Genomic DNA, 27649 nt, shown 5'->3' with positions numbered 1-27649 from the left:
ACTTCCAATGCTCCATCCCCCTGCCCAACCCCCCTCCACGCCACTCCGCCAACCGCCAGGATGCCCGGCATCAGAACATTCCAGGCATTCCCGTGATTGGCAGATAGCAGGTTGATTGACATGTCGGACCCCGCGAACACTAGGTACTGGTAGGTACAACACAACCATCTACTAGCCTAACACATAACACACAGCTGTCTGTGCGGGTCGCTACAGTATCATCATCAAACGGTATTGGAGAGTTGGTCCAAATAGGAGGATACTCTGTCATTCATTGGAGGTTATCTAGCAAGCTTAGCAACATTGGTCATTTGACTTTTGTTTGACTGCCATTACAAAGTTTGTATGATTCGACAACGCTATAGCCTACTCTAGGTGTCGAGATAGCGTAGGCCTACTGCTGAAATGCGCTGAATTAATTGATGAACATGATAACTCTCGGATGTCAGCAGATGTCACAAAGTGCTATACAGAAACCCAGCCTAAAACCCCAAACAGCAAGCAATGCAGATGTCATTGTTACTCTATCATTACTAAATATACATTTCACTTGCTGTGAAATCTTTACATAGTGGCACAGCCAAACCGGCAATGTGGCATAGCTACAATCTTATTTCGGGAGAACCCTGGCATAGTGACCATATCTTGGTTTTAAACGCTTTAAAAATGGGCACTTCCAATTTTTTGCGGTATTTCCCGGGACTCTCTGGATAAATATGAATTATTCCAGGTATTGAAACTTGGTCGATCTTCGGGAAAATATAAATCCCTTCTATGTACGTGATCATCTTTGATCAATTAGTTATGTGATCACTTTCCTAATTCCTAATCTGCAGATAGTAATTAGATGGCACCTTAATTGGGGAGCACGGGCTAATGGTAATGGATGGAGCGGAATAGGTGGAATGGTATCAAACACATGGTTTCCAGGTGTTTGATGCCATTCCATTTGCTCCGTACCAGACATTATTATGAGCTGTGCTCCCCTCAGCAGCCTCCTGTGATAGGCTATGTTTCACACTGAACCCTCCTATGGTTTCTCCCTCTGCAACATGGTCTCAGAGCATTTCATATTATTGTTAAGATATGTTACAAATTTGAAAAATGTATGATATGTTGCGAATTCTAGTTAGGTGGCTAACGTTAGCTAGCTCGCTAATGTTAGCTAGGCTAGGGGTTAGGGTTAAGGTTAGGTTAAGTTTAGGAGTCAGTGCTTGACTTGGACTCATATAGGTGCCAGTACTAATTTTGGGTGACGGTACTGTTTACATTTAGGTGCAGGAGCTCCACAATACTTTTCAATTAATATTCTATAAGAGGAACAGGAGCTCAAGCGGTAGAACATTTGAGGTGCCGGTACTCAGCTCCCCAGTCAAGCACTGTTAGGAGTTTTAAAGGGTTAGGGTTAGGGGAAGGGTTAGCTAAAAGGGTTAAGGTTAGGATTATCTAAAAGGGTTAAGGTTAGGGGAAAGGTTAGCTAACATGCTAAGTAGTTGCAAAGTAGCTAAAAACTAGTACGTAGTTGAAAAGTTGCTAATTATCTAAAGTTGTCCATGATGAGATTCGAACCAACCACCCTCCTTTCGTTTTTGCATTAAGTAACCTTCTGTCTTATGTAACCATACCAAATGTAACATATCATACTAATTTGACTGTCCCGGATTTACGTACAGAATAATACGGAATGAGTCTTAGCTTCTCTAAGGAGTTGTACTGTAGGGAGTGTGATTTACATGATCAAGGGACATATGCATATGATGTGGGTTACTGTGGAAGGCTTGTTGCCTCAATGTACAGTTTTCATATTACTATATATCACTGTTATACATAAGAATATATTATTTTCCTGGAGAATGTTGTCTTTCCATGTTAACATATTCATGATATTTCTGGGAACGCTGAATTTTAGCATGACATATTCCATACATTGTTAAAAATGGCAAAAATACTCAGCGCTGATCTTTAGCTTAAGCAGATTGACGTCTCGGCAGCATTAGCACCTGTCAGAATGTGAGTGGTTCCAGCTAGTTCTTCTGAGAGCGTGTCATTATGAGAGAGCGCCAGCAGCTTGACTCTAGGGGTGCGTTCAGAAGACTGACATTTCCCGAAATGTTGCAAAAAAATGTTGTAGAAAAAAATCACATCTTTGTTAAATATTGGTGTATGATGTCACATTTTGCAACACTAAGGAACATTCCAGCCTTCCTGAACAGGCCCCAGCTAGTTCCCTTCAGTGTTTCTGTGAGAGGAGAGACAGGGAACACAGCTCTAACTCTAATGTTCTAATCCCCTTCCTTTCCGCTCACCTCCCCAGAGAGCCAGCCTAGGCAGATGACACCACACAAAGGAGGCCCACGCAGGCACCCTATGAAATATCAAACAGCGGAGCTTCATGAATGAGTAATTGAGGAAGACTGCAGGGCATTGCTGAGGCACAGGGGGAACAGAGGGACTTGGCGTGAGCTTGACATTTTGCCATCTCACACAGCAGCTGGTGTTAAAACCAATCAGATATGGTTTGAACAGAATGCTCGCTCTCTCACTATCTATCTCGGAAAGAGGATGACAGGAATGGATCCACCAGCATCAGTCTATATTATTATCACTGGGGTGCATGAGTCATATATGGCAAAGGGAACAAACATGAAAAATTAAAATGATGTGTGTAGTTACTCAAATAAAATATGAAGTGCTAGAGAATACCTGCGTCAGCACACAGCAGAGTACATACATAGGCATCTGAAATTTAAAAATACACTGCTCAAAAAAATAAAGGGAACACTTAAACAACACAATGTAACTCCAAGTCAATCACACTTCTGTCCACTTAGGAAGCAACACTGATTGACAATACATTTCACATGCTGTTGTGCAAATGGAATTGACAACAGGTGGAAATTATAGGCAATTAGCAAGACACCCCCAATAAAGGACTGGTTTTGCAGGTGGTGACTACAGACCACTTCTCAGTTCCTATGCTTCCTGGCTGATGTTTTGGTCACTTTTGAATGCTGGCGGTGCTTTCACTCTAGTGGTAGCATGAGACGGAGTCTACAACCCACACAAGTGGCTCAGGTAGTGCAGCTCATCCAGGATGGCACATCAATGCGAGCTGTGGCAAGAAGGTTTGCTGTGTCTGTCAGCGTAGTGTCCAGAGCATGGAGGCGCTACCAGGAGACAGGCCAGTACATCAGGAGACGTGGAGGAGGCTGTAGGATGGCAACAACCCAGCAGCAGGACTGCTACCTCCGCCTTTGTGCAAGGAGGAGCACTGCCAGAGCCCTGCAAAATGACCTCCAGCAGGCCACAAATGTGCATGTGTCTGCTCAAACGGTCAGAAACAGACTCCATGAGCGTGGTATGAGGGCCCGACGTCCACAGGTGGGGGTTGTGCTTACAGCCCAACACCGTGCAGGACGTTTGGCATTTGCCAGAGAACACCAAGATTGGCAAATTCGCCACTGGCGCCCTGTGCTCTTCACAGATGAAAGCAGGTTCACACTGAGCACGTGACAGATGTGACAGAGTCTGGAGACGCCGTGGAGAACGTTCTGCTGCCTGCAACATCCTCCAGCATGACCGGTTTGGCAGTGGGTCAGTCATGGTGTGGGGTGGCATTTCTTTGGGGAGCCGCACAGCCCTCCATGTGCTCGCCAGAGGTAGCCTGACTGCCATTAGGTACCGAGATGAGATCCTCAGACCCCTTGTGAGACCATATGCTGGTGCGGTTGGCCCTGGGTTCCTCCTGATGCAAGACAATGCTAGACCTTGTGGCTGGAGTGTGTCAGCAGTTCCTGCAAGAGGAAGGCATTGATGCTATGGACTGGCCCGCCCGTTCCCCAGACCTGAATCCAATTGAGCACATCTGGGACATCATGTCTCGCTCCATCCACCAACGCCACGTTGCACCACAGACTGTCCAGGAGTTGGCGGATGCTTTAGTCCAGGTCTGGGAGGAGATCCCTCAGGAGACCATCCGCCACCTCATCAGGAGCATGCCATGATGTCAAGCAAAGAGGCACTGAGTTTGAAGGTAGGCCTTGAAATACATCCACAGGTACACCTCCAATTGTCGTTTTTGGCGGTCTGCCATTTTGTGATCTGTAGTTCTTGTTGGGCTGGCCATTTTAGTGAGAGGGCAGAGCCCGTTTATTAGTTCTGCCCTCACATTCTGCCATTTAACACTCTGCCCCCTTCTTTGCCACAATAGGGAATAGGGTGCCATGTGGGATGCATCCAGAGTACTGTGTCCCATACTGGACAGCTAGCAGAACATCCCACTTTATGACGTACAATGATAGAGAAGCGCCGCCCTATTCTATGACCTGTCAGAAAGATACTGTATGTGTGTGGGTGTGTGTCACCGCTGTGTACCCAACATCCACCTAAATGCAGCAACTGTGTGACCACACATCCACACTCCTAGGCTAAATAGGGATCAAGACAGTATTCCATTCATCCACAATTGGTCACAATCTCCTTGCATAAGAGATCAATCTTTCATACACATAGGCAATTTCTCATATGACACCTTATGCACTATAACTATAGGGAATAAGGGGGTATATTTTGTCCTTAATCTCTTTTGATATCTCTTTTTGCATCAGTAAGGCACTTTTTCAGGGTAAAATGGCCCAATTGATGGCCTAAAGGATCGTTTCTTATTCATTGTCAACAATCGCTGTCCTATTTGTTGTTGCAGTTGCAATAAATAGAGTCAAGTGGATCTTTTTACTAATTTCTCAATTAATAACAATATTAATCCTCTCTGACATTAACGATGATTCATAATTAAGTAAACAAACTGGGTAAATATATAATTTGAAATAAACATGAATGTAATGAAATGAACAGACACAGTATAGATACGTTTATTCTTGGGTCATTCCACCAATTCGGTGCCTTTTTGATTTCACCTAATTTTAACATTCTGTCATAAAGAGCACATGTTGAACTTAATAAACACATTTTCCCATCTTAAGAGGTTAAATAAAAAAATACTATAGTAAGTACCTATTAAGTGGCAAATAAAGTAACAGGGTTGACCGTAACAAGGTTAACGATGTCTTAATAAATCACCATAAATCCCGTTGTGACAGGGGGAATGAAAGCTTGTTGTGTGCAACAGGGAGTGGCAATTGAATGCAAGCTTCACAAAACAGGGTTGATAATCGTTTTATTATCGACCCACTCAGTTTTCCACCACTAAACACCAGAAATTTGCCAAAAATAGTAGAACCAGCTTTTTCCTCTATGATTTGACTATTAGATGATCAATGTTTCTTTTGAATAAATAGTTTCACCATAGTAAAACAGGGTTGACCTTAAAATGAGGGACAGACCTAAATGAATCACTAATAAATAATAATATTCAGAAATGACTTTGTCAAAGCAAGAAAATAACTAGGGCTTTACAGTGATGGTGGAGAAATTTTGGGATTAATTAGGGTTAAAATCTTCCTAGAAGTGACACAGGGTTGAAGGATGGACATGTCAAAATGCTTAATTTTCACACTTTAGCCTTTTTTTCTCTCAGATTTATTTAATTCTCCATGTGGTCTATATTAAAGGGCACTTCAATGAATAAACTCAGCAAAAAAAGAAACTTCCCTTTTTCAGGACCCTGTCTTTCAAAGATAATTTGTAAAAATCCAAATAACTTCACAGATCTTCATTGTAAAGGGTTTAAACACTGTTTCCCATGCTTGTTCAATTAACCATAAACAATTAATGAACATGCACCTGTGGAACGGTCGTTAAGACACTAACAGCTTACAGACGGTAGGCAATTAAGGTCACAGTTATGAAAACTTAGGACACTAAAGTGGCCTTTCTACTGACTCTGAAAAACACCAAAAGAAAGATGCTCTGGGTCCCTGCTCATCTGCGTGAACGTGCCTTAGGCATGAGGACTACAGATGTGGCCAGGGCAATAAATTGCAATGTTTGTACTGTGAGACGCCTAAGACAGTGCTACAGGGAGACAGGACGGACAGTGATTGTCCTCGCAGTGGCAGACCATGTGTAACAACACCTGCACAGGATCGGTACATCCGAACATCACACCTGCGGGACAAGTACAGGATGGCAACAACAACTGCCCGAGTTACACCAGGAACGCACAATCCCTCCATCAGTGCTCAGACTGTCCGCAATAGGCTGAGAGAGGCTGGACTGAGGGCTTGTAGGCCTGTTGTAAGGCAGGTCCTCACCAGCAACAACGTCGCCTATGGGCACAAACCCACCGGACCAGACAGGACTGGCAAAAAGTGCTCTTCACTGACGAGTTGCGGTTTTGTCTCACCAGGGGTGATGGTCGGATTCGCGTTTAACGTCTAGGGCGGTGTGTCACAGCATCATCGGACTGAGCTTGTTGTCATTGCAGGCAATCTTAACGCTGTGCGTTACAGGGAAGACATCCTCCTCCCTCATGTGGTACCCTTCCTGCAGGCTCATCCTGACATGACCCTCCAGCATGACAATGCCACCAGCCATACTGCTCGTTCTGTGCGTGATTTCCTGCAAGACAGGAATGTCAGTGTTCTGCCATGGCCAGCGAAGAGCCCGGATCTCAATCCCATTGAGCACGTCTGGGACCTGTTGGATCGGAGGGTGAGGGCTAGGGCTATTCCCCCCAGAAATGTCCGGGAACTTGCAGGTGCCTTGGTGGAAGAGTGGGATAACATCTCACAGCAAGAACTAGCAAATCTGGTGCAGTCCATGAGGAGGAGATGCACTGCAGTACTTAATGCAGCTGGTGGCCACACCAGATACTCACTGTTACTTTTGACCCACCCCCCCCCCCCCACTCTCAGTTGTTGAATCTTGTTATGTTCATACAAATATGTACACATGTTAAGTTTGCTGAAAATAAATGCAGTTGACAGTGAGAGGATGTTTATTTTTTTGCTGAGTTTATAACAGGCTGTTCATTATTGTGATTCATGAACACAACTAAATATGTCTGGAGTTTCTCCTATCAGTAGTTGAGTGACTAAAGAGGTACTATGTGTTCTCATTCTCATCACAGGTTGGGCTCATGGTAATGGCTGGAGTGGAACAGGTGGAATGGTATCAAATACATCAAAAACGTGGTTTCCATGTGTTTGATGCCATTCCATTTGCTTCATCCCAGCTATTATTATGAGCTGTCCTCCCCTGTTATAGTAGTTAGCACTTATAAAAAGATACAGATGTATAAAACAAAGAAATGGCTCCCATAAATATTGAAATACCTGAAAATGAACCATGCACACACATCACTGAGCTGAGAACATAGTGGTTGGAGTGGGAAAAAGATCAGCACACAAGATGGAAGCTTTGGCTCCCTCTAGAGGTTGAGTCTGAGATAGAGCTGCAATGTAATGCAAGTACATACTGTCACTCTGTCAAGATTCAGGTCACTGCAATGCCAAAAACATCCACTACCAGTGGCAAAGTGGTCCTGGGTTCAAGAGAAGGGAAAAGGGTAAACGATGAAAGTGAAAACAAAAAGCAGGAGTGGCGTTCAGTCAGATGAACAGATAGGCGGTATGAACCTTGGTGCACCCATAGAGATAGACAGAGGACTCATCTTTTAATCTGTGCCATTATAGCTTCTGGGCAGGGTGGAGTGCCATTGAGGCAATCTACATTTTGAAGTAGTATATTTGCTTCTTAACGATTTGCTGACTCCAACAGGGTCACCAACAGCCAATGAAGTTGGAAGTCCCACCCAGTTGAATACATTAAAATGGTTGAAGCCCTCAATGGTGTTGCCCATGCAAATACGCCTTTTGGCCACTAGAGGCCTCTATCATTCTCTATGGGTGTACCCCTCTTCCTCAAATGGGTGTTAACCCAGTGGAGTGAGTGGACACAGCCCTTAACCAATGAAAAACAAGAACAAATCTGGATAAGAGCAGTCTGCTAAATGACAAAAATGTAAATGTAAATACCAGCATGAACAATTGCACCGGTTGACATTAAATCTCACACTATAGACTGGATGTGACCCATGGGGTGGCGCACAATTGGCCCAGCGTCTTCCAGGGTAGGGGAGGGAATGGCCGGCAGGGATGTAGCTCAGTTGGTAGAGCATGGCGTTTGCAACGCCAGGGTTGTGGGTTTGATTTCCACGGGGGGCTGAAAAAAAATAATGTATGCACTCACTAACTGTAAGTCGCTCTGGATAAGAGTGTCTGCTAAATGACTAAAATGTAAAAATGTGTTAAAAATATCCCAATCCATTCCAACATCATCTGTCTCCCAGGTTTTCACACAAAAAAAGAAAAAAAAAAAAAGATTGGAGAAGTAGATATGTGGTATGTGTTAATATCAAATATCAAACATTGTCGAGCAAGCACACGGTTGTGCATAGATACAGGAGGTGAGATAGTGGTTCGTCCTTTGCCTGACCAGGATCATATTCATTAGGGCACAACGATTCAAAACGGTGTGCAACAGAAAACGAAAATGAGTGATTCCAATTGGACTAGTTCAAATAGTACCTCCCCGTTTCGGCAACAACATTTCTGTTTAGTTCCTAGTGAATATGACCCAGGCTATCTCCACAGCATAGGGACACTGGACCTGAGTATGGGTCTTGGGGCCTCCAGCCCGCTCCCTCACCCTCCTCCACTCCCTCTCTCGCTCCCTCTCCCTCTCCCTCTCCCTCTCCCTCTCCCTCTCCCTCTCCCTCACCCACTCCCTCTCCCTCCTCCACTCCCTCTCCCTCCTCCACTCCCTCTCTCGCTCCCTCTCCCTCACCCACTCCCTCTCCCTCTCCCTCTCCCTCCACCACAGGATAGGGGTTTGGTTGGCCCTCCACCCCAGAGATAGAGATTTCGTCTGGCCCGCTCCACTACGCCCCCCTCTCCTCAAAGAACCACTTCTGGTTGGCGTGGTCCGAGCAGGGCCGCAGGGCGGGGGCAGGGCTGCCATTGTCCGTCTTGTCCACAGCCTGGACACACTTCTGGGTCATCATGTGGTAGAGGGTGCCGTCCTATTGGAGAGGAGTTATTTATAACATGTCACCTTTATTCATACAGGTTATTGAAATACAGTCTATTTTACAAGACAGACCAAATGGACCACTAGTATAGAGTAGGGAAGCACTGTCCTTGTCTTAAGGCCTATTACCTAATACTGGTCTTCATCCTTGTTTTCTAACCAGCTAATATCTACCTGAGCTACCAAGTGTGTGGACTCAATGACAAATAAGCACCATTGGGATATTAACACCAGTAGGACTGGATACAGCCCTGGAGGAGTGGAGTTGTGAACCACTGGTGTGTAGACTACATCCAGGAACACAAGAGACTACATACATACATTACAGAGATGGGAGCAGTGCAGTGTGAAAACAGCAATATCATAGTAAATCCTCATGTTTGAATATGGAGAGGGCCAAGAAATTGTCTCCCGCCTTCTGTCGCTCCCTCCCTCCCTCCCTCCCTCCATCCCTCCATCCCTCCCTCTCTCCATTTACATTTAGATATAATGCTTTATCTCCAGCTACAGTGGGGAGAACAAGTATTTGATACACTGCCGATTTTGCAGGTTTTCCTACTTACAAAGCATGTAGAGGTCTGTAATTTCTATCATAGGTACACTTCAACTGTGAGAGACGGAATCTAAAACAAAAATCCAGAAAATCACATTGTATGATTTTTAAGTAATACATTTGCATTTTATTGCATGACATAAGTATTTGATACATCAGAAAAGCAGAACTTAATATTTGGTACAGAAACCTTTGTTTGCAATTACAGAGATCATACGTTTCCTGTAGGTCTTGACCAGGTTTGCACACACTGCAGCAGGGATTTTGGCCCACTCCTCCATACAGACCTTCTCCAGATCCTTCAGGTTTCGGGGCTGTCGCTGGGCAATATGGACTTTCAGCTCCCTCCAAAGATTTTCTATTGGGTTCAGGTCTGGACACTGGCTAGGCCACTCCAGGACCTTGAGATGCTTCTTACCCTGGCTGTGTGTTTCGGGTCGTTGTCATGCTGGAATGCCCAGCCACGACCCATCTTCAATGCTCTTACTGAGGGAAGGAGGTTGTTGGCCAAGATCTCGCGATACATGGCCCCATCCATCCTCCCCTCAATGCGGTGCAGTCGTCCTGTCCCCTTTGCAGAAAAGCATCCCCAAAGAATGATGTTTTCACCTCCATGCTTCACGGTTGGGATGGTGTTCTTGGGGTTGTACTCATCCTTCTTCTTCCTCCAAACACGGCGAGTGGAGTTTAGACCAAAAAGCTCTATTTTTGTCTCATCAGACCACATGACCATCTCCCATTCCTCCTCTGGATCATCCAGATGGTCATTGGCAAACTTCAGACGGGCCTGGACATGCGCTGGCTTGAGCAGGGGGACCCTGTGTGTGCTGCAGGATTTTAATCCATGACGGCGTAGTGTGTTACTAATGGTTTTCTTTGAGACTGTGGTCCCAGCTCTCTTCAGGTCATTGACCAGGTCCTGCCGTGTAGTTCTGGGCTGATCCCTCACCTTCCTCATGATCATTGATGCCCCACGAGGTGAGATCTTGCATGGAGCCCCAGACCGAGGGTGATTGACCGTCATCTTGAACTTCTTCCATTTTCTAATAATTGCGCCAACAGTTGTTGCCTTCTCACCAAGCTGCTTGCCTATTGTCCTGTAGCCCATCCCAGCCTTGTGCAGGTCTACAATTTTATCCCTGATGTCCTTACACAGCTCTCTGGTCTTGGCCATTGTGGAGAGGTTGGAGTCTGTTTGATTGAGTGTGTGGACAGGTGTCTTTTATACAGGTAACGAGTTCAAACAGGTGCAGTTAATACAGATAATGAGTGGAGAACAGGAGGGCTTCTTAAAGAAAAACTAACAGGTCTGTGAGAGCCGGAATTCTTACTGGTTGGTAGGTGATCAAATACTTATGTCATGCAATAAAATGCAAATTAATTACTTCAAAATCATACAATGTGATTTTCTGGATTTTTGATAGATTTAGATTCCGTCTCTCACAGTTGAAGTGTACCTATGATAAAAAGTACAGACCTCTACATGCTTTGTAAGTAGGAAAACCTGCAAAATCGCCATTGTATCAAATACTTGTTCTCCACACTGTATTACAGTTTTTCTCCATTGGTTTGGCTCATTTCTTGAAACAGAAATTACATTCTCAAAACTACATGGACAAACCTCCAAACCACTTGGCAATTGTTCACAACAGAATTGAATTTCTCATTCATTTCATCAAATTGCAAATGTCTAAGTACATGTCTCAATGTCTCAGTACATCTTTGCAAATGATTAAGTACAGGTAGCCTACATTTAGCACAATTTCCAAGTGAATAGATCTTGTTGATCTAAACTGATTGTTGATTCTCAGTCTAATGGTTGTTCGCTCCAAAACGTGTCAGCGTCATTTCATTGTATAAGTCATCACATGCACAATAGTCTGTTCAATTGTCAAAATTAGTCAAGAACATAATACCATGAATACCATATATGAATCCCTTGGAACATTTGATAAATTTATTACAGCAATTGACAGTCAGGTGAAACTAGAACTTGACTAACGAAGGAGGAGTTTCACACATCTCAGATGACCAATCAAACAGTATGTTTAGTTACCTGACAGGTGCTGTCCATGACTGTGAATGCTGCCAAACATGTATGTAAAGAGCTTGACCATGCAGGACCAGTACAATTTCTGAACATGGAGGCACCTGGCCAAGTAAATGAACAAGGGCAACTGCCTGCTCGAGGAAGAGGAAGAAGAAGAAGAGGAGGAGGAGGAGTAAGGGTGCGTGGTGGTGGAATAGGGGGAAGAGGCCGAGGAGCACGAAGACACCATGCTGTCCCCGGATGATTCGGGCCACAATTATAGACCATGTCATCAACCATGGCCTCACAATGGCGGAGGCAGGTCGCGAGTGCAGCCTAATGTGCCTCGCTCAACAGTCTCCTCCATCATCCAAACCTTTCGCAGGGAAAACAGGTATGTAGTCAGTCAATGATGGAATTATATGTTGTATAGGACAGGACACTGTGCATAGAGCAAGAAATATATTTATTTACATATTTACCTATTCATTTAGTGTGTGTGTGTGATAGGCCTACAGTAATATCTTACCTCAATGGGATGTTATGATACTAAAATGACAAGAAAAAACATTGGAGAAAATAAACGATGGAATAGTTTATTTTCTACAGTATTGATGATACAGTTTACAGTAGTATTCCAGTCACTGTGCAGTGATGCATTAGAATTGTGGTAAAGTTACTGTAAGTAAAACAACAATACAATTACATAGGTAACTCATTCTGTAAGGAATACATAAGGTATACATTACGAATGGAGTGTTGTCCTTTGACTTCTATATCTAGGATTGGACGACAACCTTGCACAGGTGGCAGAGGAAAACTTCTCAATGAACAACAAGAACAAGAGATCTGTAACATGGTGATGGCAAATAATGCCATCACATTGGGACAGATCCGCGCTGCAATCCTACAAGACAATGCCATATTCCAAAATGTCAACTCTATAAGCATCTCCACAATAGACCGGATATTGAAGAAGCATCAGATGACAATGAAGCAAATTTACAGGGTACCATTTGAGAGGAACTCTGATAGAGTGAAAGAGCTGCGGTACCAGTATGTACATGTAAGTCAGTTACTGGTTGTCCATCATTATAACATTTTTACAATTAAGCAGTGGTTCCCAAACTTTTTTTGGCTTCAGTACCCACTTTACCTGATTTGTGTATCCAGGTAATCCAGGTATGGAAGTATTTGATTTATCTGACTTCAACATTTCGCCTAAAAACTGCAGCTTACTGTATGATGCAATTATCATTATAATCCTTATTTTGAAGAATATAACATACAATAAGAAAAGGGGTCAAAGAGCTGCAATTAGTGCCTCCCATGTAAATCTATCTAATACTGTGGGTTTTACTGTAACATTTCAGTAAGTCTAGTCATTGATGATTTCCCCCTCCCCTTTCTGTCAAATACCCCCTGTAGTACCTCTGCATAGGGGTACATGTACCCCAGGTTTGGAACCACTGGAGTAGTGGCCAGTAGTATATTGAACTTGTGGAGAACATAGAACATTCCTATGTAATTGTCTGTAACTGTAGTGTATGACTCTTCTGTATGACTGATTTGATGTTTTCTTTTTTAACGCTATTGTAGAGAATAATGGCTTGGAAGGAAACTGAACCCATCACATCCTCGTGTTTGTGGATGAAGCTGGCTTCAACCTGGCCAAGGGCCAAGACGTGGCCGTAATATTGTAGCCACCGGGCCATGGTGGATGTCCCAGGCCAGCGAGGGCAATATAACTATGTGTGCTGCCATATCGGAGAATGGTGTGGCCACTCACATCCCCAGTCTTGGCCCATACAATACACAGAAGCTCCTCATCTTCTTGGACCGCCTTCATGTTGATTTGATCCCTGAAAATGAGAGCGGTCTCGTAGGGCCTCACCTACCACAATATGTCATTGTATGGGACAATGTGAATTTCCACCGTGGCCCGCTCATCAGGGCCTGGTTCACTACTCATCCAAGGATGGTCATGGTGTTCCTACCACCTTACTCTCCTTTCCTCAATCCTATTGAGGAGTATTTCTCCGCTTGGAGGTGGAGAGTGTATGAGCATCGGGCTCAAGATCAGAGGTCCCTGCTCCATGCAATGGACGCTGCGTGTGAGGATATTACAGGAGATCAGTGTAGGGGATGGTTGCGACATGCACGCCGTTTCTTCCCTCGTTGCATCGCAAGGAGAATATACGCTGTGATGTGGACGAGAATCTGTGGCCAGACAGACAGCAGCGTGTGGATGGCCAGGGGGTGAGGACAGCGACCAGTGAAGAACTGTTAGTTGTGAAACTCCAGCTTTATTTACAGCACTGTAGGCTGCATATAATTTTCATTGTTTTTTGTTTGTGTGTTTATATTACAGTATATTATGCTGTATACATTTTCTTTTACTCTGATGTATGGAAGTTACTTTATGTGTGTGAATGATAATGGTTACAATTTCCTTGGCAGTATGAGTGCAATGTGTGATGTCAAACCTTGGAGGCTACTCTTACCCTAAAATCCTATTTATTTTTTCAGTTTTATACACAATTGTATTCTGTTAGCTAGACAAAAAACAGTACAGTAACCATTGTCAATGAAGGACTGGGCTAAGACTGAAAGGTGGACATGAGGGATATTTCAATGGTCCTCTGCCATAGTGACAAAACATCTAAACATTTTGACTTGCAGTGCTTACACAATGCCAAAGGGACGAAGCATTTTGGGGGGCACTGACTATTTAAATGAGAAGGAAATTTAGTTTTGACACATGCGTGAACTGTTTTGGGAGAGGTATGAGCTTTTGCAGGTGAACCATGGTGTTGTGCCGAACCATCCACGTTATTTTGGCTAAAGCACCAAGAGTGTTGAGAACGTCCGGTCTGTTTCAAGAAATGAGCCAAAGCAATTGAGAAGGATCTTTGCCATTTTCGTGGCACTGACTCCTTATATGGGAAAGGAATTTAGTTTTGAAGCATGAGTGAACAGTTTTAGGAGAGATATGAGCTTTTGCAAGTGAGCTATAGTGTTGTGCTGAACTGTAAGACTGTTTTGCCAAATGATCTTAGAGTTTTGAGAATGTAATTTCTGTTTCAAGAAATGAGCCAAACCAATGGAGAAAAACTGTAAGATGTCTGGCTACACTGAACACATATACTAAACAACCAAGTATGCACACCCAGACAATAGGCTACCTCAATGTTCTATGATCCACTATGTACAAACCGCTACATCAAAGCTATCCAGAATACATTATTTGATTATGTAACCTCTACTCCATAGAAAGACTAGGGGGATTTGATTTACTAAAGTGATACCCGGATGATTCTGTATCTGAGGGTAGTTGGAGTCTGTGGAGGCTAAGGCACTGGTGGGTGTCAGAGAGCGAGCGAGAGAGAGAGAGAGAGAGACAGACAGACAGAGGGGGGAGAGAGAGAGGGACATTTATGAGAATGCTGAGAGAGAGCACTGACAGAGTGTGAACATTTGAGAACTGAGAGAGAGAGAGAGAGAGAGAGAGAGAGAGAGAGAGAGAGAGAGAGAGAGAGAGAGAGAGAGAGAGAGAGAGAGAGAGAGAGAGAGAGAGAGAGAGAGAGAGAGAGAGAGAGAGAGAGAGAGAGAGAGAGAGAGAGAGAGCTGAGAGGGGAGGGCTTAATGTCAGTGTTTGTCAAAGATTTCCTTTGAGCATGCTCTGAAGGCCTCGAGGCCGCTCCGACAAGAAACGCAACAGAACAGACAGAACACGAGTGCTTAGTGAAAACCAACATACCAACATTTAGCTACACCCGTACTACTGTATTGGTCCATGTGTTCCTCTGGGTTTTCCACTCCCCACTCCACTCTTTTCTCTATCCCCTTCAGAGGAGGCTGGTGGGCGGAGATATAGGAGGACTGGTTCATTGTAATGGCTGAATGGAACGGTATCAAACACATCAAACATATGGTTTCCATGTGTTTGATACCCTTACATTGATTCCATTACAATGAGCCTGTCCTCTTATTTCTCAGCCCACAAGCCACCACTGACCCTCTTTCTAAGCCACCCTTTTTCTCTCTGACCCACAGTCTCACTCTACCCCCCCCTTTCTGTTAATAAAACCTCCCCCATCCCCAACCCTCCCCCCAAACCCCTTGCTCTGCTCCCTGTTTTCCTGCCCCACTTCCTTGTCGTTAAAGTTAGCATTTCCCTCCAAATATTCCCATTCTTCCCCTCCCTGCCTCCATCCCATCCTCCCCATCCACCTCATTCACTTGAAGACAAGCTCTTGGCTGCATCCCAAATTATACCCTATTGTCTATACAGTGTAGAAAATAGGGTGCCATTTTGACCAGGGCCCTTGTATATAGGGAATAGGTTACCATTTAGGATGCATAGTCCCCTTCCCCCTCACCTCTCTGAGGACAAACTTCTGGTCCTGTGGTACAGGCTGCCGGGGTTTCTTGCACAGGTGCACGGTCAGGTAGGTGGAGACGGCGTCCCCCGCAGCGCACCCTGCTGGCTCCCTGGTGTTATAACGGATCTCACTTCTCTCACTGGAGTACTCAAAGAACTGCAGCAGGTGAGACCAGCAGGGTGAGACCAGCAGAGTGAGACCAGCAGAGTGAGACCAGCAGGGTGAGACCAGCAGAGTGTGGGCAATGTGGGCTGTGTGGTGTGTGTGAGTTTTTGTTGTGTCCATTTCAGTTGCCAGTACAAAGTAGGGCACCACAGTGGATACATAGGGGTGCTGAAATAACAATGCCAACTTTTAAGGGGCTCAATGTAGACCACTGCAGACCACACTGGATATAACTTTTGTACAATACTCTCTTTTTATCCTTTGGGTGCAAAAAATGATGTTTATTAGTTTAACACACCAAACAAATACTATTTCAGTTTAAGGTTGAGCGCGATGGTACCTGCTTTCTTCACTATCCTTTCGGTCCAAATTCACAAAGCAATTTTATACTTGTCAATGTAAATTATAATCTGAAGCCATGAGACAAACACTCTGCCAGGCCCAGTCAAAAGCCAAATAACCACTAGGCCATGTCAAGGCTATTGGGGGGGCATTCTAAGCACAGTTCAAGGTAACATCAATGCTAAGAACACAAGACAACAATCACTGCAGTCCTGAAAACAAAATAAGATAGCATACAAGTGTATGGACCACTACTAAATGAAGGACATAGAGAGTAAAGGTGGAGTTTTATCTACCTGGTTTTAAATGAAGGACATAGAGAGTAAAGGTGGAGTTTTATCTACCTGGTTTTAAATGAAGGACATAGAGAGTAAAGGTGCAGTTATATCTACCTGGTTTTAAATGAAGGACATAGAGAGTAAAGGTGCAGTTATATCTACCTGGTTTTAAATGAAGGACATAGAGAGTAAAGGTGGAGTTTTATCTACCTGGTTTTAAATGAAGGACATAGAGAGTAAAGGTGGAGTTATATCTACCTGGTTTTAAATGAAGGACATAGAGAGTAAAGGTGCAGTTATATCTACCTGGTTTTAAATGAAGGACATAGAGAGTAAAGGTGGAGTTTTATCTACCTGGTTTTAAATGAAGGACATAGAGAGTAAAGGTGCAGTTATATCTACCTGGTTTTAAATGAAGGACATAGAGAGTAAAGGTGGAGTTATATCTACCTGGTTTTAAATGAAGGACATAGAGAGTAAAGGTGGAGTTATAGCTACCTGGTTTTACATTTACATTTACGTAATTTAGCAGATGCTCTTATCCAGAGCGACTTACAAATTGGTGCATTCACCTTATGATAGCCAGTGGGATAACCACTTTACAATATTTACAATATATATATATTTTTTTAATATTTTCAAATGTTTTGTTTTTTGTTTCTAGAGTATATTTTAAATTTTCATTTGTTTTATATATATATATATATATATATATATCACAGCTCCGTAGGCAAGCACCATGGTCTTGTAGCAGATGCGAGCTTCAACTGGAAGCCAGTGGAGTGTGCGGAGGAGCGGGGTGACGTGAGAGAACTTGGGAAGGTTGAACACCAGACAGGCTGCAGCGTTCTGGATGAGTTGTAGGGTTTTAAATGAAGGACATAGAGAGTAAAGATGGAGTTATATCTACCGGGTTTTAAATGAAGGACATAGAGAGTAAAGATGGAGTTATAGCTACCTGGATTTAAATGAAGGACATAGAGAGTAAAGATGGGAGTTATATCTACCGGGTTTTAAATGAAGGACATAGAGAGTAAAGATGGAGTTATAGCTACCTGGATTTAAATGAAGGACATAGAGAGTAAAGATGGGAGTTATATCTACCTGGTTTTAAATGAAGGACATAGAGAGTAAAGATGGAGTTATATCTACCTGGTTTTAAATGAAGGACATAGAGAGTAAAGATGGAGTTTTAGCTACCTGGTTTTGTCCCATGCCATGACAGGTGTAGAGGATGATCCGGTGGCCCACCAGGTTATTGTCGTCAGGAGGGTTGTAGTCAAAGCAGTAGCTAGACATGCCTCTGTTCTTCAGCTAGAGGGAAACAACATGCAGATTCCATTGTTAGAGTACAGCTATGAGTGTGGGGAGTCAAGAGAAAGATCATTCACATTGTCTATGATAACTGACATTTGAGTGCACTATCCCTTTAATAAAAATAGGTTAATGTGGTGCCAATGTGAGATTCATTAGGGCACACCGTAGTATAGGAAAACGATAACAAGCTTTTCTTATTGGACAAGTTCAGGTAGTTTCAGTCCGTTTCAGTCTGCATAATGAATGCATCCCTGGAGTCAAAATGGCAGCATTCTCCTCACCATTCCAAACATCCCAGGCCTGTCCTCAGGGACGTGGATATCAGGATAGATGTTCTCCAGGTACCACTTGAAGTCCTTACATCTTAACTGGGTCCTGAGCTTCCTCCTGTCTGTCACGTCCCCAAAGGCCTCCTGAAAACAACAACGGCGCAAGAAACTTTAGTTCCACATTTCTTTCCAATCTGTGGACTAGAGTCTTCTATGAGCATAGACAGGACTAGCCTGGGTACCAGTCTGTTTGAGTTATCATTCCACTCCTTGCCACTCCTTGCCATGCTAAACTTGACACAGAGTACAAGGAGTAGAATGTTAGCAAAACAGGTTCTGAATTTCAGGCTAAGACAGAACTTATTCTTTACCTGAAATGTAGACATCTTATTTAGAAGGATTGTGCATCATAAAAGGTTATTTAGTTTGAGCCAATGCCGATATGAGCTCAGAAATAAATGTGAAACCGACTTCCTGTCTGTTTGAGTCTCTGGGTATATTCTGTGAAATGACAGACAACAGCACCATCTATGGTTTTTCAACATTTTTAGATCTCTCTCTCACAAACAAGACTTTTGCATCACACTCCTCTTCTGTTGCACACAACCCCAAATCACATATAAACACTTCCCACTGGCGGTGCACCACTGCCTCCTGGTCACTATTAAAGGGATAGATCACTCAAAACATGCATTATCGTTACAGTGTGTGTGCTGCACTGCTCTGTGTCTTGAAAACTTGACTGCTGACATGCAACATTTTTGGGGATTGGACTAATGAACAAAAAACTAAAACATAGTTTTTGAGTGATTTATCCCTTTAACACAAATAAACTCCACAATCCACAGCACCATCTGCAGCATTATAATATCATCATCAGCATTTCTTTATTTCTGTGTGGTGGTTTGCTATGTTTCCTGGGCTTCTGAATTATTCTCCCTGAATCCCTACCGGTCCAGAGGGGTTGTTAGGTGTGAGCTACGGTCCACAGAGGAGAGTTGGAAACAGGAACATCTGTTTGGAGACAAGCCCCTGTTGGAGGGGGGTGAGCAATGCCACAGGATGATGAATGGGAGCGGCAGGCCTGAACACAGCTCTAATTGGTTGCTCATCAATTTATTTAGACTCAAGAGAAGGAAGCGATCAGTCAAGGGGAGACGGGGGAATTAGCAGGAGGGAATAAGCAGGAAATCTGGGAACGCTCCAACCTGGATTTCTGGAAAACCAAGGCATTTTGGGAAAGTTGCTGGAATTTTGCAACCCTACTCACTTCTTTTAGTAAGTAGTGAGAGGCAGGTTTCAACTGGTGAGAATTAAAAGTTGAACAGGAAATAACAAGTCCCTACTGAGGGATATTAGTCCAACCATTAGAAAACAACATCCCATTGCTTGACAGGAGCTGTATCAACTGTCACTGTCACTGTATACTTGAGAGCGATTTTATCTCATATTGTGTTCTACTGAAAAGGGCAGACTGGCACATTCCCCTTCATCTGAATGCCAGGCAGAGAGCTCAGCTCTAAATAGAAGGTGTTGTAATATATTTGACTTATGTCAGTGCACAAGTAAACATCTAGACAAACATCAGGATGCAGCTGATGCCTGCAACAAACTAGAGCAGAGAGGGAGATAAGAATATGAGACAGAGAGAAAGAAAGAAAGAAAGAAAGAAAGAAAGAAAGAAAGAAAGAAAGAAAGAAAGAAAGAATGAAAGACTGACAGAGAGACCGAAGAAAGAACCGAAAGAGAGAAAGAAAGAGAGAAAGAAAGAAAGAGAGAAAGAGAGAGAGAGAGAGAGAGAGAGAGGAGAGAAAGAGAGAGAGAGAGAAAGACTGAAAGAGAGAGAGAGAGAGAGAGAGAGAGAGAGAGAGAGCAGAGACAGAGAGAGATAGAGAGAGAGAGAGAGGTAGAGAGAGAGAGAGAGAGAGAGAGAGAGAGAGAGAGAGAGAGAGAGAGAGAGACAGAGAGACAGAGAGAGAGAGAGAGATAGAGAGATAGAGAGACAGAGAGAGATAGAGAGAGATAGAGAGACAGAGAGAGATAGAGAGACAGAGAGATGTTGCGGCAGAGGAAGAGAAAGACAAAGCGGTAGTGGGTCAGAAAAAGACAGAGGAAACGAGAGACAGAGAGATAGTGAGTGAGAGAGAGAGAATGAGTGTTTGTGGAGCAGATAGTGTTCTCCCTGGCACTCCCCACTTGGCAGTTGGCACCTCACCTCCTCTCAGAGAGATGAGTGCCATCTGATCTATGTTTAGTTTAGAGGGCCTTCTCCCTTTAACAACACACACTGGCAACCTGCTACCCCGGCAGGCCTCGGTTCAAATACTATTTGAAATCTTTTAAACACTTTTAGCGTTTGCTTTAGCCTCCTTCAAGTGCCAGAAGGGCGCCTTTGCACTTTTGCAACTATTTTATTAGTTTCATTGCGACAGCTCAATCAAGCCCAGCTGAGGTATATGAAAACATTTTATTTGAACCAAGGTCAGTTGGCAACCTGGCACTTGGGTTAGCGCGGGAGGGAGCGTCTCTGACTCACTGAGCTGTGCATCTCAATGTAATCTCACACCGGACGGAGTGTCACCTTGGGTGTCCCCTACCTCCTTATGCATCACAAGTGTCACTCAATCAGGGGAGCATTAACAGAGCAGCACGCGGGGAGCGGTGTGTGTGTCCTCAGAGGTGAAAAGATGTGATTAATCTATCAATCAGGAACTATTTTCAGTGTAGGATGTCTGCTACAGATAGTAACACCATAGGCATAGGCAAAATTGTGCTTCTCCGGGACTTGCCTCCAAACATTTGTCCAAAGATATTCTGATAGGCCTCTAGTCTACAGTAAGGGAAAGGCATGAGTGCATTTGATCAGTACTTTGAAAGCTGTGCATGCATACAAAATATTACCGCCTACGCTACAGCTCCTAACCAACAATCACAGCACCATAAACTTTAAAACTCTGCAGCCACACATTTTGCTAGCTTTCGCTAGTCCCTGTTCAGTGCTGGCCTACCAGGCGTGCGCGGGGGTTCGCTAGTCCCTGTTCAGTGCTGGCCTACCAGGCGTGCATGGGGGTTCGCTAGTCCCTGTTCAGTGCTGGCCTACCAGGCGTGCGTGGGGGTTCGCTAGTCCCTGTTCAGTGCTGGCCTACCAGGCGTGCGTGGGGGTTCGCTAGTCCCTGTTCAGTGCTGGCCTACCAGGCATGCGTGGGGGTTCACTAGTCCCTGTTCAGTGCTTGCCTACCAGGCGTGCGTGGGGGTTACGGTGGTAGTACAACTCCTTGTACTCGTCCATCCAGACCTCGGCAGCACGCACGCTGTTGGCCAGTGCCTTGCCCCGCGAGTAGGGGGCCTTCTTGGGGAAGACGTGGCCCACGTGGGAGCAGGGGTGGATCTCCAGGCTGCCCCCGCACTGCCAGATCTAAATAACAACAACAGCAGGAGCAACACGAGAACATTATTAGCTACACACCATGATTAAATCAGGCAGCACAAACAGCTTTGTGTGTCTTTTTAAAATGGGAGGGAGTTATGTTGTTGTATGGCGGTTTTGTTTTGTATCCCACAGGAAGTAACCTAATCAAGAAAAACATGAGCTCTGTGCTGGTTTAAATTCGTCAAAATGTGCAACTTTATTGACTGCGAGAACTTTTGGTCCCGAATTCTTTAACGTGATTTATATTAGTCAATATTAGGAAGGTGTTCTTAATGTTTTCCACACTCGGTGTTTGGTGAATCACCACACATATTCCACAACAATATGGTGACCATCCATTACAGGATTCCAGTGAGTTTTTAACTTATTACAGCAATGTCAGAAAAAAGCAATGGACAAACAGCATAGAGTCCAGCAAGCCCACACTTATCACACAAAGTACACACACACTCGCTCACACACACACTCGCTCACACACACTCTCGCTAACACACACTCACACACACTATTGCTCAGACACACTATGCTCACACACAACACACACTCACCCAAAACACACACTCATATTCTCTCTCTCTCTCTCTCTCTCTCTCTCTCTCTCTCTCTCTCTCTCTCTCTCTCTCTCTCTCTCTCTCTCTCTCTCTCTCTCTCTCTCTCTCTCTCTCTCTCTCTCTCTCTCTCTCTCTCTCTCTCTCTCTCTCTCTCTCTCTCTCTCTCTCTCTCTCTCTCTCTCTCTCTCTCTCTCTCTCTCTCTCTCTCTCTCTCTCTCTCTCTCTCTCTCTCTCTCTCTCTCTCTCTCTCTCTCTCTCTCTCTCTCTCTCTCTCTCTCTCTCACACACACACACACTCACCCTAAATGAGAACTCTAGGTTCTCTCCTCCCCACACCTCCATGCCTGTGTCATATGTGCCCAGGTAATGGAAATAGTTCTTACTGACAGCAAACAGCCCACCAGCCATAGTAGGAGACCTGGGACCAAAACACACAGTTTACAGAGCAAATCTTGAAATTATCAGAAATTATACAGCCTATGGTGTGCATAACAATTGCTGATCTGTAATAACATGCATGTCAAATTGTTAAAAGTACATCTCAATAGTTAATTTAGGATTTGACTATTTTCCTCTCTGATACACTGGGGATTTGAGGGTACCACAGACCTGATGACATCGATGGGAGAGTGCCTGTGTTTCTGCTCGTACTCTGGCACCGGGTGCCAGGTGAAGACCAGCCGCCAATCAAATCCTCCGATATGAGGTTCCCTAGGGTTGCCTAGATACTGAAAAGTGTTCCAGTCGATGACATCGATGACTGGACAGACCACAGCTGACGGTTTCTCCTTTATCCTGGGAGGAAAAGGAGAAGAAAGAAGAAGTAAGCACGGGGGGGTTGCAGAATAACAGGGTTAAAACAGGGTTAAAACAGGGTTGGGCAGCAGGTAGCAGGGGGTTGCAGTATAACAGGGTTATAACATGGGAGAGGAGAGAGAGATGCCTCTCAACAGTCCCGGGTGGCTCAGTTGGTAGAGCATGGCACTTGCAATGCCAGGGTTGTGGGTTCAATTCCAACGGGGGACCAGTACAAAAAAGTATGAAAATGTACGCACTCACTACTGTAAGTCACTCTGGATAAGAACGTGTGCAAAATGACTCAAATGTAAAATGTCAATGTAAACAGGCACCATATGGAACAGGCCTTTGGAGGCTTGGGATTGGTGAGAAAGAGGATGGGTGGGGAAAATAGTTCAAGTAGCTATACATATCCACATTTAGCCACAGCAGCATGATACGTACAACTGCAAGGTAGAACGAATGGAGGGAGGCACTACAAGTCCCACAATTAGACTGAAGAAGAGCAGTCCTCACCTGGCCTGCTACGTGGTTTCTCACCTGTGGAGCAGGGGCTCCAGCCAGCCCTCGTGGCATTCACAGTGGCAGTCCAGGAAGGTCAGCACGTCACCTGTGGCGATGGAGGCCCCAAGGAGCCTGGCCCGCACCAGGCCCTCCCTCTTCCTGGCCCGGATCAGACGCACCTTCTTCAAGCTGGAGATGTAGTTTTCCAACGGCTCCTTCAAATGAGCTGCGGGGGAACAAAAAGGGCTGTTGTTTCCATTTCATGATTCATGAAAAGCAAGATTGTACATTTCCTCAACTGACAAAGGGATGTGTGTAATGTGTAGGTACAGTGTGTGTTATGTTACCACAGGGTGGTGCTGCTAATAGGTGTGCCTGTGCTTTGTAGTTAATTGATCATTAATGAATTAATACAACCAGCTACTTGACAGAAATCGTATCAAATATTTCCAATGACTCATATGACCAATACTACGTCATGAGAGGGGCAAATAGTGACCTATGAGCAAGGCTGCATGTTTACCAACTGGCATTCAAAATTATTGAAATGTATTCAATGGGATAGTTCACCTAAAACTTTATTTTAGTATTTTGTTCATTAGTCCACAAAAAACGTTGCATGTCAGAAGTCAAGTTTTCAAGAAAGAGCACTTTCAGTACAGGTCAAAACCTGTGCACTATACCTTTAACCTTAACATATTGAATGTCATATTCATCAAATATTGTCTCTCATTTGCTTTGGCAGGCAGAATGGCATATCATGTCTACTCTAGCCAAACCTGTCTGCCCATTAGGGTCTCAGAGTAGGAGTACTGATCTAGGATGTTTTGGCATTTAAATCACAATTAACACAAATTGCATGGATATGGGGGACCTGATCCTAGATCAGCACATGCATGCCCTGTATGTCTATGATTGTACCTCTGTCACTATAGTCGTCCACCAGCACCACCTCTCGTAGCAGTAAGTTAGGTGATGTCTCCAGGACACTGTGGACAGTGCGTAGCAGCGTGGACCACGCCTCGTTGTAGAAGGCGATCACCACTGAGGTAGATGGCAATGACCTGTAGTCATACTTCAGGTCCTTACAACTGGAGAAGAGAGAAACAGATCACTTGTTATAGATCTGTAGCCTGATCCCAGACCAGCTTGTGCCATCATGCCACTCATTGGCACTCATTGGCATTGGCATGACAAGGAGTGGAATTATAGCACAAACAGGGCTGGTACCCAGGCTAATAGATCTGGGCCAGTTTTCAAAAAGTGTTTAAGGCTGCGTTTAGACAGGCAACTCAATTCTGATCTTTTCACATCAGATCTTTTTCAGAGCTGATCTGATTGGTCAAAAGACCAATTAGTGAAAAAAACCATCAGAACTGGGCTGCCTGTTTAAACACAGCCTAAGAGTAAGAGTGCTGATCTAGGATCAGTGTTACCATTTAGCTCTTAATGAATACAATTATATACTCTGAGACACTTTATAAATACATAGGCCCAGGTCCTTACAACTGGAGAAGAAAAAAGAAAATCAGTTATTTGTTGTTGGTTACTGTTGTTGGTTACCATTGTGCTTGGATGTCTGAGACATGGCTGCAGGACTTTATTGTTTGCACATGGCTAAAATGGCACTGAGTCCTTTGAGACATAATTTCCTGCCCTGTAGGAAACTCAAAAGGAACAGCTGTACGAGCTTTGTTAGTGACTTTATCCAACATTACAAAATAAAGCATTATCTTGCCCGATTTTGGCATTTAGAACTAGGCAAAGGGGCATAAAATCATCTTGAGCTGTTTCAAAGGGGGTATAAAATCATCTTGAGCTGTTTCAAAGGGGCATAAAATCAACAAATCATCTTGAGCTGAGTAGTGAAGGGTTAGCCACTATGGGTTAATGGAGACCTGACGGCATAGGGTGGGGGTTCCATCGATGTCCAGGGGAGGCGGAGGGATGTGTGCGCCCAGGTCAACAGCCGATCCCTTACCTCTGTGGGAACGTAGGTGTGCTCCGGAGAGCAGGTAGCAGGCGCGGGTTCCCTCTCCAGGGCCTGGCGGATGTCCAAGTCTACGTCCCAAAGCACAGGGGCAATGACTCGGGAGGGGAGAATGATGAGCGCACTCAGGACAGGAACCTCTCCTGAATCGTGTAGACGGGACAGGGCATCGGCTTTGATGTTTTTTTACCTGGGCGATATGACAGGGTGAAGTTGAATCTAGTGAAAAAAAGGGCCCACCTTGCTTGGCGCGGGTTCAGCCGCCTCGCTGTCTGTATGTACTCCAGGTTCCGATGGTCGGTGAGGATGAGAAATGGGTCCTTCGCACCCTCCAGCCAGTGTCTCCACTCCACTAATCCCAAACTTCACCGCCAGGAGCTACCGGTCGCCAACGTCATAGTTCCTCTCTGCAGGAGACAGTTTCTTTGAGTAGTATGCACATGAATACAATTTATGTGGGTTACTTTGCCATTGGGACAGGACGGCCCCCATGCCCACTTCTGAAGCGTCCACCTCCACCACAAAGGGCAGCGTAGGATCTGGGTGTTTCAGCAACGGGGTGGAGGTGAAACGCCCCTTCAGTAGGCGGAAGGCCTCATCGGCTGCAGGACTCCACACCAATTTATGGGGACCACCCTTGAGGAGAGAGGTGAGAGGAGAGGCGATGGAGCTGAAGTATTTAATGAAGCGGCGGTAGAAGTTGGCAAACTCCAAAAAACGTTGTAGCCCCTTTATGGTGGTTGGGACTGCCTCAGCCTTCCTTTCATTCATCTTCATTCCCTGCGGGCTGACCTGGTATCCCAAGAAGGAGACAGCGACCTGATGGAACTGGCACTTCTCTGCTTTTACATACAGGCGGTTCTCCAAGAGTCCCAGGACTACTCGGATGTGGGTGATGTGATCCTCCAAGGTGGCCGAGTAGTCCAGGATGTCGTCGATATACACGACCACCTGGTGCCCGAGCATGTCCCGGAACACCTCGTTCACAAATTTCTGGAACGCCAACGCCGCATTGGCTAAATCATAAGGCATCACCAAGTACTCGTAGTCTCCAGACATCATGCTGAAGCCGGTTTTCCATTCATCCCCCTCTCGGATGCGGATCAGATTGTAGGCACTCCACAGGTCCAGTTTAGTTTTAAAAACGGGCCCCGCGGAGCTGTTCGATTGCGGCCGGCACCAACGGGAGAGAGTAGCGGTACTTGGTGGTGATGGAATTGAGGCCTCTGTAATCGATGCACGGACGTAGGCCTCCGTCCTTCTTGGCAACGAAGAAGAAGCCTGCCGACACCGGGGAGGTGGATGGGCGGATGAAACCCTGTTGGAGAGCCCCCTGGATGTACTCCTCCATGGCCTCGGTTTCAGCCACAGGCAGAGGGTAGATGCGGCTGCGCGGAGGCGCAGAGCCTGCAAGCAGGTCAATTGCGCAGTCCCAGGGGCGATGAGGAGGGAGACAGGTGGCACAGGTCTTGGTCCTGGTCGGGCTGGAGGGTACCCACAGGACTCTTAACCGACATGGAACCACAGGGTAAGGGAAAGCAGGACTTCCGGCATCCGGGTGCCCAGGCAGTGATTTCCATCCTCGACCAGGAGATGGTGGGGTCATGACGTTGGAGCCACGGGAGGCCGAGGATGACTTTGTGCATGGGTGCGGTGATGATGAGGAAGGGAAGGCTTTCTTGGTACATGTGTCCCACGGTGAGGGTGAGTGGTGCTGTGATGTGCGTGATAGTGCCGGATCCTAATGATCGATTATCCAGGGCTTGGACCGGAAAAGGAGATGAAAGCGGGTACGAGGTGATGTTCATGGAGGGGGCGAGGGCCTGGTCTGATGGGCGAAATAGAGGGAGCACTGGAGTAGGAAGTCACGGCATTTGGATGGTCCTGTGGTACTTGTCCGGGAGGGACAGTCGCGCATCGTCTCCCTGGGCGGACTGCTGAGTAGGCTGTGGGACTGGCTCGCTGCGACGACTCGTGGTAAGGAGCCCTCCGCTAGTTGGAGGTGAAACCTCTTGGGTGGTGTTGAGGTGGTGGAGGACGCGGAGGA

General features: G+C 45.2%; 1 protein-coding gene across 1 annotated transcript; it reads right to left on the bottom strand.

Annotated features, from left to right (window-relative positions):
• Nucleotides 1–8806: 8806 nt before the first annotated feature.
• On the bottom strand, nt 8807–26664 carry LOC121572542 (polypeptide N-acetylgalactosaminyltransferase 12-like). Its single transcript, XM_041884593.2, has 11 exons — nt 26067–26664; nt 25511–25673; nt 24534–24703; nt 23649–23838; nt 22920–23105; nt 22611–22728; nt 21568–21744; nt 18342–18473; nt 17944–18057; nt 15956–16114; nt 8807–8983 (listed from the first exon to the last, which is right to left on the bottom strand). The coding sequence occupies exons 1-11, from the start codon at nt 26662–26664 to the stop codon at nt 8843–8845; spliced, it is 2148 nt and encodes a 715-aa protein (XP_041740527.1). The 3' UTR covers nt 8807–8842.
• Nucleotides 26665–27649: the final 985 nt, after the last annotated feature.

This window comes from Coregonus clupeaformis, chromosome 8 (assembly GCF_020615455.1).
Source record: "Coregonus clupeaformis isolate EN_2021a chromosome 8, ASM2061545v1, whole genome shotgun sequence".
NCBI classification, from domain to species: Eukaryota; Metazoa; Chordata; class Actinopteri; order Salmoniformes; family Salmonidae; genus Coregonus; species Coregonus clupeaformis.
The sequence above is the reverse complement of the archived record's forward strand: the minus strand, read 5'-3'. Positions and strand labels throughout refer to the sequence as shown.